At 50.0% G+C, this 14,020-nt stretch overlaps 1 protein-coding gene across 2 annotated transcripts; it reads left to right on the top strand.

Moving 5' to 3' along the window:
• Positions 1-439: 439 nt before the first annotated feature.
• CHIT1 (chitinase 1) lies at positions 440-13,442 on the top strand. 2 transcript variants are annotated; one of them, XM_003130296.5, is made up of 11 exons: positions 440-494; positions 1,750-1,779; positions 3,741-3,942; positions 4,482-4,538; positions 6,105-6,270; positions 6,477-6,601; positions 7,244-7,367; positions 9,647-9,832; positions 10,389-10,502; positions 12,336-12,462; positions 13,003-13,442. In XM_003130296.5, the coding sequence occupies exons 1-11, from the start codon at positions 470-472 to the stop codon at positions 13,245-13,247; spliced, it is 1,401 nt and encodes a 466-aa protein (XP_003130344.3). In that variant the 5' UTR covers positions 440-469; the 3' UTR covers positions 13,248-13,442. The 2 variants fall into 2 exon arrangements, with proteins under 2 accessions (XP_003130344.3, XP_084833748.1); XM_084977622.1 differs by having other exon boundaries at positions 10,368-10,502.
• The last annotated feature ends 578 nt before the right edge of the window (positions 13,443-14,020 follow it).

The raw sequence follows: 14,020 nt of genomic DNA, 5'->3' as shown, positions 1-14,020 counted from the left end.
CTCGGCAACACCATCATCTTACAGAGAAGTTACATGAGTTTCAGAGAAGGCCATGACCAAGCGAGCAGGCAGGCCAGCTCCCTTGCCTCATGAGGCAGGCTCTGTGAGCTCTCATGGTCCTTACCAAGCCACACAGAGAAAGTCAGAATCATGCTCCTCTAGCAGAAAGTTCAGAAACACTTCCCGCTTCCCTTCCTCTTCCTCCTGATTTGGCAATGATGAGAGCCCAGTTTACACCCTGTGATTGTTCCAGAAAACCAAGGGTTGCTAAAGGCCATTGTGTCAGGTTTGCCCAATCCATGCTGCTTGACACCCTAGCCCTCCATACCACATCCCCTGTCCTGTGTCCTTCCTCTGCCCCACCTTATTTCAACACCCCTGGCTGTGCTGGGACAGGGAGGCCCAATAAAAGGGGGGCAATGCTGGGTAGCTTGTTGCTGGGGCTGGAGTCTGTCACTGTGCCAGCACCATGGTATGGTCTGTGGCCTGGGCAGGTGAGTGGGAGCTGTCAGGGAGTGTGAGCTGGGCCCCTGGAGCTGTGGGGAGGTGAGGGTGTGTCTGTGAAATGGCTCCATGGCCATCAGCAAGGAAGAGGAAGCTATCAGAACTTAGGAAGGTCAAGTTCATTCCTCCTCTGCTGCCTGGCTTGCAATCCTTCATTGCCTTTCCTGTGGGATCCCTCTGGGGTCTTTCAGCCCATGAGCCTTTGTGTTGCAAGGAAAAGATTTCTCAAAAGGCTGAAAATGACTTTTCCTCCTGTTCTGGAAGCCCAGAGTCAGTGAACACCTTAGCATGTTTGGTGTTGTGTCTCCTGTGTTCTTAGGGCTCCTGCTTTCCAAGAGGCACCCACTGCCAAGGGATTCTTCCTCAACTTGCTGCTGGTTGCCCAGCAAAGGGTGGCCAGGGGCCATGATCCTGGGTGTCCTTACAATTTTTTAATTTTCTTTTTTAGGGCCACACCTAAGGCATATGGAAGTTCCCAGGCTAGGGATCAAGTCAGAGCTGCAGCTGCTGGCCTACACCACAGCCAGAGCAACTCAGGATCCAAGCCACATCTGTGACCCACACCAAAGCTCAGGGCAATGCTGGATCCTTAACCCATTGAACGAGGCCAGGGATTTGAACCCCAGTCCTCATAGTTACTAGTTGGGTCTGTAACCCACTGAGCCACAAAGGGAACGCCCACAAGTTTTCATGCAAGTTTCACTAGGTTAATGAGAAAACACAAGGTCATCAGAAGGGTGAAAGATGTATGTCAAAAGGAGTCCTGCTGAGCGCTAGGTCTCCAAGGATGTTGGTAATTCAGCCAGCGTCTTGTGCGGTGTGGCAGGAAAGCAGCACAAAGCAGTAAATAGTGGCTGTAAGGTACAGGGGCTACTGAGACATGGAATGCCTGGCCAAACTCTTTCAAATTATCTCCTTCCAGGCCCAGCATAGGTTTTCTTCTAGTTCCAAAAGAGAAACTTTCTAAAAACCTTAAAAGCCAATGGTTTTCCTAGAATCTTCCTAAATCCATACCACCTTCCACTGATGCTCTAGAGAGGGAGCAGGCTCAGCTCATGGAAACTTCCCTTCAGCTCTGGGCCTTCCCCTGGGTCCCTTCTGGGCAGAAGAAGCTTGATTTGTAGGAAATTGTCCTGAGCCCACTCCTCCCCGACTACCTCTACCTCCCGTGCTTCAGTAACTAAACAGGGCCTGGGAAAGTGAGAATGTCATTGTAAACTCTCCCTTCTCTTCTGTGCTATTCAGGTTTGATGGTGCTGCTGATGATCCAGTGGGGTAAGTGGCACCTTTCTTGAGACTAGCCCCGGATTTCCTAAGCCCCATTCCCTTGGCTTGGCTACCCTCTTCCACTCACTCCCCCACCCTTATTCCTACCCCAAGAGCTCTTGCCAGATTTCTCCTCCAAAGCTCAGCTTCCCTCAAGTGTCCTTATCACCCTACTAGCCCTACAGTTCCTTCTCCCAAGAAGGTTCTGGCCTCCTCACCCACTAGCTCAACTCATCTATGTCCATGGGGCCGACAAATTTCAGCCTCTCTCTGGCCTTTCCTGAGGTCACTTGCTCCAACCTCTGTGCTCTCATGGCACCTGAGCCCATTTTACAGTGTATAGCACAGTGTTTCTAATTACTGGCTTGAGTGTCCCTCCCTCCATGTCCTAGCCCCACGGCTCAGCAAGAACAACACTGTCATCCCATGTCTGTTGCACTGATTGCACATGCAGCATGGGAGAGCCAGGATGGACTCCTGCTCATGCAAGAGGAGAGAACTCTCTGGGTGATCTTTAGCAACTTGGACTCCTGGGTTCCCTTCCCACCCCACCCTACTCCCTATACTCAGCCCCTCATCCTGAGGCTGGGCTGTGGCACTGGACACACATTTCCCTTCTACATCTCACAGAGGGAACAGCCAGGGGCCAGAGAAATAACAAACATGGGGAAGAGAGAGAGGTTGAAGATTTCCTAAAAAGCTTTAGCCCAAGCTACTTCTGGTCATATGGAATGCTATGATATGGCACAGTATATGTTTATGATAATAGAATTTTGTGTGGATGAAGTTAATATACATAAAGCACTAAGGGACAGAGCTTACTATCTGCCAGCCCTGTTCTGAGTGTTTTACATACATTAACTCTCTGCCCACGTGATAGTCCTTCAAAGAGGAACAGGGATCATTCCTATTTTATGAAGGAGAAAGCTAAATTATCTGGCTAAAAAGTTGCAGAGTTGGGATTTCAGCCCAGGCATTGAAGTTCCAGAGTCCCCACTGTTAACCACCAGAGCTTATTGCCACTATAGTACAAAACTCTCTGCATGACATTTGATATGTTATGGCAGGATATGATACAGAATAAAAAGAGCTTCCTGGCTCCTTTCTAGATGATCCCCGGGAGGTGTTCTCTGAGTTACTTCCCTCCTTCCTTCTTTTGCTTTGGAGAATTTACCAATCTTCCTTCTATATCACTCCAGGCTACACCTCCCATCCCCATGAGCAAGCTTCATCCTGGGTGACATCCAGTTAGGGCTAGTGACCCTATCCAGTCCATGGCCCAAGGGGCATCTCTGCCAGCCCCTCATGCTCTGGGTTCCCACACACCCTCCTTCATGCCACTTGGCCCTGCTGTCCCTCTTCATCCAGCCACAAAGGGGTTGGAGGAGGGTGCAGAGAGACCCTGTCTGGGCAAAAGGAAATTTAGGGCCTAGACCATGGCCACAGACAAGATATATTCCAAACCCACCATTCTGCCAAGCACCCGGCATAAAATATTGGTGTATATAAACCACATAACTGTAGTCTGCGTGGCTGGAGGAGCCATCACCGCTAGACAACCCCCACCCCTACGTGCAAAGCCATTCCACATGTTGTCGAGATGCCAGAAACAAGCTGCCTTTTCCTAGAGAAAATACGCTCTTTATTAGAACCTTGTCAATGATGTTAATAAACATAGATTCTCTACAGGAGGGTAGTAGATGCAAATCTCTTTAAAGCAGGACTAAAGTAACATAAACCCGGGGGCTGGTAACTGGGGCCTCCTCTCTGCTACTTCCTATGTTTACATTTTAATTAACATTCTGAAGTCTTCCAAGCTGTTTTAAAAGTTCTGCCTCCCTTCCTTCAGCAGGTGAAGGGCCATGTTTAACACTCTCTGGCCTGACATGGGTTCTGCCTCCAGGCAGAGGGTGCCAGTCCATGGCAGGCCCTTCTGATCGCTATTTCTTTCCTTTGCCCCAACCGGCCAGGCTCTGCTGCAAAACTGGTCTGCTACTTCACCAACTGGGCCCAGTACAGAGAGGGGGCTGCTCGCTTCTTGCCCAAGGATGTGGACCCCAATCTGTGCACCCATCTCATCTATGCCTTTGCTGGCATGAACAACCACCAGCTCAACTCCACAGAGTGGAATGATGAGGCGCTATACAAAGACTTCAATGGCCTGAAGAAGATGTGAGCTGTAGTGGAGGGGGTGGGAGGCAGGAAGGCTGGTGCTTCCTCTCAGAGCCAGAAACCTTCCCCAGTGCCGCGAGCCATTGCAGACACTTTGTGTGGCATTGGGAAAGTCTCATTCCCTCTCTGGGCTTTCCTGCTTATGTGGAAGAGGAGGGAGATAGAGCCTGCTTAAAGACACTTCCACTTTAGGTCTCAGCGGAATCTGGATTGTGAAACTGCCTCCCCCTGCTGGAAGTGAGAGTCCTTCTTTCTCCTAAAATCCGTCTTTCAGCTCAAGTGTTATTACCACCTCAGTAAAACCTCTCAAATGTTCTGCCCTGACCTCTTGCTTTCTGAATTCCTTGATAAGAGGTCCTCAAAGGCAGGAAAGTGTCTTTTCTTCCCTAACGTAGGCTCCTCTTCTACAGGCTCTGGGCATAGGGATTTATATATCTCTCACCTCCCCTCTTCGACCCTGCCAAGCTCCTGCTTCCCCAGTAGTGACGTGAGCCCTGGAGCTGGCTGGGTAAATTCTGGCACTTCTCTGTCTTTCCCAGGAATCCCAAGCTGAAGACACTGCTGGCCGTTGGGGGCTGGAACTTTGGCACTCAGAAGTGAGTTGTCTGTGGGCACCTGTATGGCAGGGCCACTAGTAGGGAACCGGCTCATTGGCCAGAGACCCCAGGTCAGGGAATCCACCAGGCTAAGGGGTGGCTAGGGGGAGGGGGAGGGGGAGGGAAGAGTGGACTCTGGGGCTGGCCTTCCTTCTGGGTTCTTGGTGTCACATGGGGAGGCAGTGGAGTGGGCTTAGCGCTGAGCTATTATGTCTTGCTTTAAATGCAGCACAAAGACTCTGACCTCTTTTCAAGCCTCGGTCTCTTCCTCCATGAAATGGGTAGAGGGAGGTTCTCAACTAATCCCAGACAGTTTTGAGCTCTGAAACAGGATGTCTGACAATTTCTGTTTCTCTTTTGAGTATCAAAGTCAGTCTGTGAGACTGAACTTAAATAACAAAATACTAACATTCCTAGGACATTTCTGATGGTTTATGGAGACAAAGGAATGGTATACTTGGAACCAGACTTTTCCTAGAAAGTCCTGAATATGTGGCCCCCCAAATTATTATTATTATTATTATTTTCATCTTTTTTGTCTTTTTTTTTAGGTCTGCACCCACAACATATGGAGATTCCCAGGCTAGGGTTCTTATCGGAGCTACAGCTGCTGGCCTACACCACAGCTCACAGCAACGCTGGATCCTTAACCCACTGAGTGAGGCCAGGGATCGAACCTGAAACCTCATGGTTCCTAGTCAGATTCGTTTCCGCTGCACCGCAACGGGAACCCTGGTTCCCCCAAATGCTAAACCAATCTTTCTAATACTTTTTGGAATCATGAGCCCTTTTGAGACCCTGATGATACTTAATGACTCGCCTTCCCCAAATACTGCTTTTTACACAGATTTTTCATTGAAATGCCTGGTTTCTTAGCCTGGGGTTCCCAGGCACATGAACCTCACTAAGAATTGCTATTAAATAAATTAATACATTAAAATAGGAACAGTCTATTAAAAAAAAAACCCACGACTGATACCGGGAAAGTAGAATGTGGGGAGTTGGTTTTGAGGGCACTTTACGGATTTTAAAGAGCTGGGGACTAGTCACAGTAACAGCAATAGCACAGAGCAGTCTACACATGTGAGTGAGAAGAAAAATGACCGTGTTACCCTGCCAGGGAATTAGAGCGGCAGGCCCCCAAGTTGACCCCGATCCTCATTAACCTTGCTGCACTTTTCTCTTCCTCTTTATCTTAGAAACTGATTCCTCTTCCTTTTTCAAACTCCAAGCTAGGTTGACAGCCAGCTCTGATTCAGGGTAGGACAGATCTCTGGGCAGGGGTGTGGCGATAGGCTTCTGGAGGGAATTTTGGGGAAACAGAGCTCCTAGAAAGTCGGTGTGTCCCTGGTGGTGTCAATGTTTGGGGACAGAGCACACTTCTAGGTTGTCCCTTCTCCTCGGCTGGGCCTGTAACCCACCCAGCAAACATCCCAGCAGCCTCTCCCAACACCCGCCTGGCCTAGACAGTGGAGCGCCAATATCCTGAGTGGTTTCTCCGCGGCCTCTGAGGAAGCGTAACCTGTAGTCCAGAGTGAGGCCATGCTGCTTTTCATCACCGCACAGGTTCACGGACATGGTGGCTACAGTCAACAACCGACACACCTTTGTCAACTCAGCCATCAGGTTTCTGCGCAAATATGGCTTTGATGGCCTTGACCTTGACTGGGAGTACCCAGGAAGCCGAGGAAGTCCCCCTTCAGACAAGCAGCGCTTCACAGCCCTGGTGCAGGTGTGGCTGGGTGGAGAAGGGGTCACCTAGTTGGCTTGGGGCAACGTGGGTGCTGCTCTGCCCCCAGGCTCAGCTGCCTCATGTGTTGGCATTGTGCAGACCAGCCCTGTGGGCAGTTTGTTCAGACTCCTGAGTTGGTACATCTGCTTGGGGCTCCCAGAGCCACTTGGTCCCTGCCCGTGTTTCACCCTGAGCTGCCTCTGCAGGACCTGGCCAACGCCTTTAAGCAGGAAGCCCAGATCACAGGGAAGGCACGCCTCCTACTGAGCGCAGCTGTCTCAGCAGCACGACCCAGCATAGAAGCTGGATACGAGGTGGATCAAATTGCTCCGTGAGTCTCAGGCAAATGGTGTGGGCCCTGCTGTTCTCTGCAGAAAGACCAAAAGCAGGCTGAGCTTTCCCGACAATGGAAAAGGGGCTTGCCGGTACCACTGGCAGACCCAGGAGACTCACTCTCTGCTTCTCCACCACTCCAGAGTCCCCCTCTTTGGAGCCTTGCCCTTTCCCTTAAGAACCCACTCTTAAAACTCACTCCAAGAGGATGCGCTGTCATGATCCTTCCCATTCCAGGCACACTGAATCAGAACCTGTACCTTAATGAGATTCCCAGGTGATTTATATGCATGACTAAAGTTCGAGAAACACTGAGCTAGAGTTCCCTTCAAAGCAGCGAAATAGCGCTAGGTGTCCTGAGTGGACTCTGTCCTGACAGGTGCTGAGAGGAGAGCTCCTGTGGGAGGGAAGGATACTAAAGACATGAGCTGCCAAGAAGGAGAGTGTCCTGGATGGGGTGGGGGACTGGCAGTGCTGCCCATGTCACCTTTCTCAGAGCCAGAAGCTTGAGCCCCCCTTTACCACGAGACTCTCTCCCAGGCCACAAACCGTGTGTGTGTGGGGGGGGGGGCAGGGGGGAGCAAGGAAGGAGGAGGGCTCCACCCTCCTCTCTAGCCCTCACCCTTCTTCCTTCCTGCAGGAACCTGGACTTCCTCAGCCTCATGGTCTATGACTTCCATGGCTTGTGGGAGAAGACCACCGGGCATCATAGCCCCCTCTACAGGAGGCATGGAGAGAGCGGGGCAGCAGCTGAATTCAATGTGGTAGGTGGCAGATGAAGCAGGACTCCCCTTGCACAGGCCCTGACAGGTGGCCTCTCTGGAGCTTGAGGAACCTTATGGAAGGCAAAAGCAGGATACCAAGCAGGGCATGGAGAAGTTAGGACTTTTTGTTTCTTTCATGCTTATTTATTTTCCTGTCCCATACCACTGCCAAGGAGAAACCACTTCTGTGTAGCATCTTGGCTGATATTAGACACAGCAAATCAGTCTAACATCAAACAAACCAGCAACTAATTGGGAAGCCGCCTTTGAGTTTCCAGCACAAATGGCTCCTACTCCCATTTCCTTCAAGGCAATGGCTAACTTTTATTCCTTATCACGGCTTAACCTTCCAGAACGTTTTTATCAGAGGCGAGTGCTTTTCCAAGTTGCTAACATCTCAGGGTGTGTCACTCAGGGCAGAACTACCCCTGACCCATCCCAGTTCCTTGAAAGGGCAAGCTTGGTTTTAGACTGGAGTGGGTGGCAGTGCCTGCCTAACTCTTCCTCATTGAGTAGGCTAGACATTTTCTATAAGCCCACCCTATGTTTTATAAGTCAGGATTGACCATACCATTTCTCTTTCTGAACAACAACAAAAAGCCCTACATTAAAATGTTTATTATTAATTCTGGGGAGCCTACATCTTTTTGTGTTAACTGGTGGCACATTTAGGACTTCCATGGTTCTTACACGAATAAAGTGCACTTAAAATTTTTTTTTTTTTAGGGCTGCAGCCGAGGCATATGTAAGTTACAAGTCTGGGGTTGAATTGGAGCTGCAGCTGCTGGCCTACACCACAGCCATAGCAACGCAGTATCTGAGCTGCATCTGCAACCCACACCATAGCTTTCAGCAATGCTGGATCCTTAACCTACTGCATGAAGCCAGGGTCGAACCCACGTCCTCATGGATACTAGTTGGGTTCTTTTCCTAAAGTGCACGTCTTCAGGCACTTGACCCAGGTGTCTAGACCTCACACTGAGCCCAGCCCTTCCACCCTGATCTGGATACTGTGGGTTTCAGATGAAGCCATTGCAGACAAGTGGGGAGAGATACAAAGCTGTGAGGTGAGAGGGCTCAAGTCCCACTGACACGAGGAAAGAAGGCCTTTCTCCTCCTGCACACTCTCCATACTGTGTGCCCTGCCAGGTTGCTGCTAACCAGAGGGGTGACTTTTCCAAATGTGCATAAAAATGCCACAGAGCTTAGCAGGGTGCTCTGCCCACTGCCCTCGGAAAGCTTGAGTCTGATCAAAGATAAATCATGTAGACCAGCAAAAAGAAATACACATAAACCGATACAGTGAATTGTTCCTAAGTGCTAAGAGGCTGGAGAGTGACTAAAAAACCTGGACTCTGACAGTGTGGCTTCTTGGGGAAAGTGATCTTATCATCTTGGTTTGAGGGAAGAATCTTCATTATCTGTTTATTATGCAGAGTTATATTGGGTACCTCCTCATGTCACAGGCCTGGGGGTGTCATGTCAAGTAATATGTGATGGGGGAAGATCTTGTGCAGAACTGGGACGAAGCCCTGTGCTTGTTTGTTCTATTTGGTCACCTAAGTGCCAAGCACTGTTCTAGGCACTGGGGATACAGAGATAAATAAAACAGACACCATTTTCTGCTCTTGTACTGAAGGTGAAACAGCAGTGATAGGAAAGATCATGCTTAAGGCTTTCCTTTTCACACTGTGCCAGACTTTATACATGCATTTCTTTCTTTTTCTTTTTTTTTTTTTGTCTTTTTGCCATTTCTAGGGCCGCTTTTGTGGTATATGGAGATTCCCAGGCTAGGGGTCTAATCAGAGCTTCAGCTGCTGGCCTACACCAGAGCCACAACAACGCGGGATCCAAGCTGCGTCTGCAGCGTACACCACAGCTCACGGCAATGCCGGATCCTTAACCCACTGAGGGAGGCCAGGGATCGAACCCGCAACCTCATGGTTCCTAGTTAGATTCGTTAACCACTGCGCCACGATGGGAACTCCTAAATAAATAAATTTATAAATAAATAAATAAGTTTAAATTTATAAACGTACCAATCAATCAGTCAATATTTACCAGGCGAATGGTTGTCTGACCCCAGAGTCCATGCTCTTGGCTCTAGGTCCTGAGCTTCTCTCACTGGGGTTGAGGGTCTAAGACAGGATCTAAAGAAGAGGGGGGCGGGGTGGGAACGCTACTAAAGGCCCATGAAACTCCTCTGGAGCCCCCAGACTCAGATGACAAGAACCAGTCTGAAGGCAAAAAAATTAGCCCTGACCCTCCTCTACCACCAGGACTCTGCTGTGCAACAGTGGCTGCAGAAAGGGACTCCCGCCAACAAACTGATCCTTGGTATGCCCACCTATGGACGGTCCTTTACCCTGGCCTCCTCACTGGACACTGGGGTAGGGGTCCCAGCCACAGGGCCTGGAACTCCTGGCCCCTTCACCAAAGAGGGAGGACTGCTGGCCTACTTTGAGGTAGGAAAACCCAAAGCCACCCTAGATCTGTGGGGAGCAGGGGCATGTTCTCCTACAGTTTCTTTCTTTCTTTTCTTTTTTTCTTTTAAGGGCCACAGCTGTGGCATATGAAAGTTCCCACGCTAGGGGGCGAATTGGAACTGCAGCTGCTGGCCTACACCACAGCCACAGCAACGCAGGACCCAGGCTGCATCTGTGATCTATGCCACAGCTTATGGCAACACCAGATCCTTAACCCACTGAGCAAGACTGGGGATCGAACTCACATCCTCATGGATGCCAGTTGGGTTTTTAGCCTGCTGAGCCACAACAGGAACTCCCTCCTTTAGTTTCTGAGCGAGGATGCCAGGCACAGTGAATACTGCCTGGGGAATTCCATCCCATGCCTGTCATCTTGGATTTATTCCTAAGCCCAGGTGCCTCATTGAATCCATGGTCACTCATCTAGAACCTCCTAGGTTCTCCAGGATTCTCAGACAGGAGTTGTCCAATGTCTGGTCTCCTCATGACAAGTATCTAGTCATCTCCTTCCCAGTTCTGCCCTCTGGTCCTACAGGTCTGCTCCTGGAAGGGGGCTTCTGAGCACAGAATCAAGGAACAGAAGGTGCCCTATGCCTTCCAGGGCAACCAGTGGGTGGGTTTTGATGACACGGAGAGCTTCAAAACCAAGGTAAGGCTCAGCCCTGCAGGGAGGGGGTGGTTCTGGGTGGGCCTAAGGCCTGTCAATAACAATCAGTGACAGCATTCAGGACCTCTTCAAGGAGCAATGTCCTCTTAAATATCCTAGCATTTCACAGATCTCCATGTGATAACACTGTATCTTTATCACCTATTAAGGCAGAATGACAAAAAATTGCTCTACACTAAAATATTTGTATTTTATTATTTATTTATTTGGCCATATCTGTGGCATGAAGAAGTTTTGGGCCAGAGATCAAACCCGTGCTGTAGCAGTGACCTGAGCCACAGAATTGACAACACCAGATCCTTCACCTACTGAGCCATATGGGAACTCCTATTTATATTGTATTAAACACAGATTCTACAGACATATGAAGAGGACAGCGAGGCATATAATTTTATTCAGTCCATTGACAATTTTTGGTGCATGTTCAAATTATAGACCTTTTGGAGTTCCCTGGTAGCTCAACAGGTTAAGGATCTGACATTGTCACTGCTGTGTCTTTGGTTACCGCTGTGGTGTGGGTTTGATCCCTGGTGTGGGGAACTTAGACATGCTGCAGGCATGGCCAAAATTAAAACAAAATAAAATATAAAACCACAAACTATAGACCTTTCAGTTTATTTATATGACCCTATCCCTCCGCTCCCGCTCAATGTTGGTAGCTTGAAACCTGAGTGCATCTACTTCTCTCCATGCCTCTTTCCCTGACGAGGTCATTGGCACCTGCAGAGGAGCCTGCATTTGTTTATTCATCTGCTTATCTCATGTCAGTTATTTATTTATTTACTTTTTATTTTATTTTTTGTCTTTTTAGGGCCAAACTTGTAGCCTATGGAGGTTCCCATGCTAGGGGTCTAATTGGAGGGGTCAGCCTATGTCACAGCCACAGCAATGCTGGATCCTTAACCCACTGAGGCCAGGGCTCGAACCTGCAACCTCATAGTTCCTAGTTGGATTCGTGGCATTAACCACTGAGCCCCGACGGGAACTCCCTCATGTCAGTTACTTTGCAGGGCAGATGATGGCAGGTTCTTCTGAAGGTGTAGACAAAGTGCTCTGAAGCGACTGGGGAGGTAGAGTGAACCTGGCTGGGGGAGATGAGAGAAGAGATCACGGTGGAAGGGATTTTGAGAAAGTCTTCGAGCAGAGGAGGTGGGGCTTCTCTGGAGGAAAGCACAGAGACAAAGACATGATGGAGAGGAAAGGGGGGGTGGCCTCTGAGAGCAGGATGTACCCTCAGCTGGAACCCTGAGTGAGCACTGGTGTAGGAAGGGAGGCAGCTGGATGCAAGGCTGGGGCCGACAAGAGTTCTGGACCACCCCTATCCTTGAACCGCAGCCTCACACCAGAGGTGAGCCATGGCCCTCTGTCAGGGTTAGGAGCCAGGGAAGACCACTCTGAGGGGACACACAGCCATACCCTGAGGAGGCCTCAGGGATCTGGTGGAGGAGAGAAGGCCCTCAGGGAGAAAGAAGACAAGGAGTTGATTCAGATCTTTGGCGAAGCTCAGTCATTCCCTAGGGTAACTGAACTCACCATAACCAGCACACCGTACCCCAAACACAGCAGCGCAGCCCAGAAAAGGCTGAGATGTTAAGGCTTCCAACCTAAGGAAGTCCACATATCCATGGACGCCTCACATCGCCACCCTCATGCTTGTGTCAGGACAGGAGGATTCCAGAAAGAATCCTGTCTGGCAGCGGACAGGACTCATGGGCTTGGGGGTGCTGGAGAAAAGAGGGCCCTGCCTGGATGAGGAAGCGGGCTCTAGGCTCTACTTCCCTGAGCTCTTCCTCCTGCATCTCGCTCCTTACACAGGTGAGGTACCTGAAGCAGAAGAGACTGGGCGGGGCCATGGTCTGGACACTGGATATGGATGACTTTGCTGGCTCCTTCTGTAACCAAGGACGATACCCCCTCATTAAGACACTGCAGTTGGAGCTGAGTGAGTAGGGGGGCCAGGGACCAGAGGCAGAATTCAGGGTAGTGTATGTACGCCCCTTCCTGAACCTCAGGTCCTGGCTCTTGCCCCTAAATAGTTATTTCCCACATTTTACCCCCAGAAGCTGAGGAAGCTATTGAAATGATACTTTTCATACTCTTCTTCTTCCTCTTTCTGGTTGTACCAACGCCAGCCCAGGGCGTTGGTAGCCAGGGCTTCCCTCTAGGGGGCCCTCCTCCTGGGAAGAGCAGCTGGCTCCTCTCTTCTCAAGGAGAAAGCTTGCACCCAGACCACACTGGCCTCACCAAAACTTGGTTGGGCTTAGCTGGCTGTTGACTGCCTATGACACACATAGCCCCAGTGTTTTCTCTTGAGCTGTGCTCCAGCTGTAGTTTGGGGCTGTTGTCTGGCTGTTCTCTGCCTGGGGTATCTGCTTATGCCCTGCTTGTAGGGTATGGGGTAATGAGCTGCTGCCTCTGTGCTTGGCCTATGGGTTTGGGGTCTTTTGGATGAGCCTTAACAGAATCATTGATGTTTTTCCAGATCTTCCCTACATGCCTTTAGGCCCACCAGAGCCTGAAGTTCTAGCACCAGACCAGTCCTCTGAAGCTGAGCATGGCTCCAGCTTTGGACAAGACATTTTCTGCCAGGGCAAAGCTAATGGTCTCTACCCCAACCCTCTGGACCGGTCCAGGTACTATAGTTGTGCAGAGGGGAGGCTGTTCCAGCAAAGCTGCCCAAAGAGCCTGGTGTTCAGCTCCTCTTGCAAATGCTGTACCTGGAGTTGAGTCTCCAAGGCCCTATAGACCCCAGCACCTGGGTAAGCACCCAGGACCCCTCCACAGCCCACTTCCCCAGCTCTCCGTGGCAGATGCAATCTGGCTTCTTGTGACTTTCCAAATTCAAGCTTTCTGTTCTCAGTCATGGGTTACTGGGCTGCTTATTTTTGGTAAAAATAAATCTTTGGTTTACATCCAACTGCATCCAGATGTGATGAGTTACAGATGCTGTCTAAGCACACTCTTAGTTTAAAAACTACCCTGAGGAAGTGGTGCCAAGGGGAGTGGTGGTGACACAGGCATATCTAGGTCAAAGCCAGGTGAGAAGGTGGGCCATTCGGGATGTGCCAAATTCTGTGTCAGGTATCGCCTTGAGGACTCCACATTCCAGTGTGCAGCTTCCAGGGCACATATGACTGCATCTGGAGCATAGCCCTGGATGTGACAAGTTCTTCACTGGCTGGAAAAGAAGCCTTTAGGCTTTTCCTTGTGACCTCCACTCAGGTGTTACTCCCAAGATGCACACTAGATGGCAGCAGAGAAGAGCATTCCCCTGCCTTGAGGGCTCTGCTCACAGCCATCGGCATTAAAAGGAGAATCCAGACCCTGCTAAGTGCTCATTTGCCAGATGAGGTAGAGACAATTATTACCCTCGCCTTATAGGTATTTAAACTGAAGACTGATTCTAACCCAGTTCAGAGACCACAACTGAGGCCTAAACGGGCCAAAATGTGCCAGAAGGGCCTGTATACACAGTATCTTGGACAGAGTAATCCAAATGG

This window comes from Sus scrofa, chromosome 9 (genome assembly GCF_054392235.1).
Source record: "Sus scrofa isolate SSC_HxYL_T2T_F1_AM1 chromosome 9, Sscrofa_HxYL_maternal_Yorkshire_Landrace_v2.0, whole genome shotgun sequence".
NCBI lineage: Eukaryota > Metazoa > Chordata > Mammalia > Artiodactyla > Suidae > Sus > Sus scrofa.
Note: the sequence above shows the minus strand (reverse complement) of the source record. Positions and strands in the feature narration are given on the sequence as shown.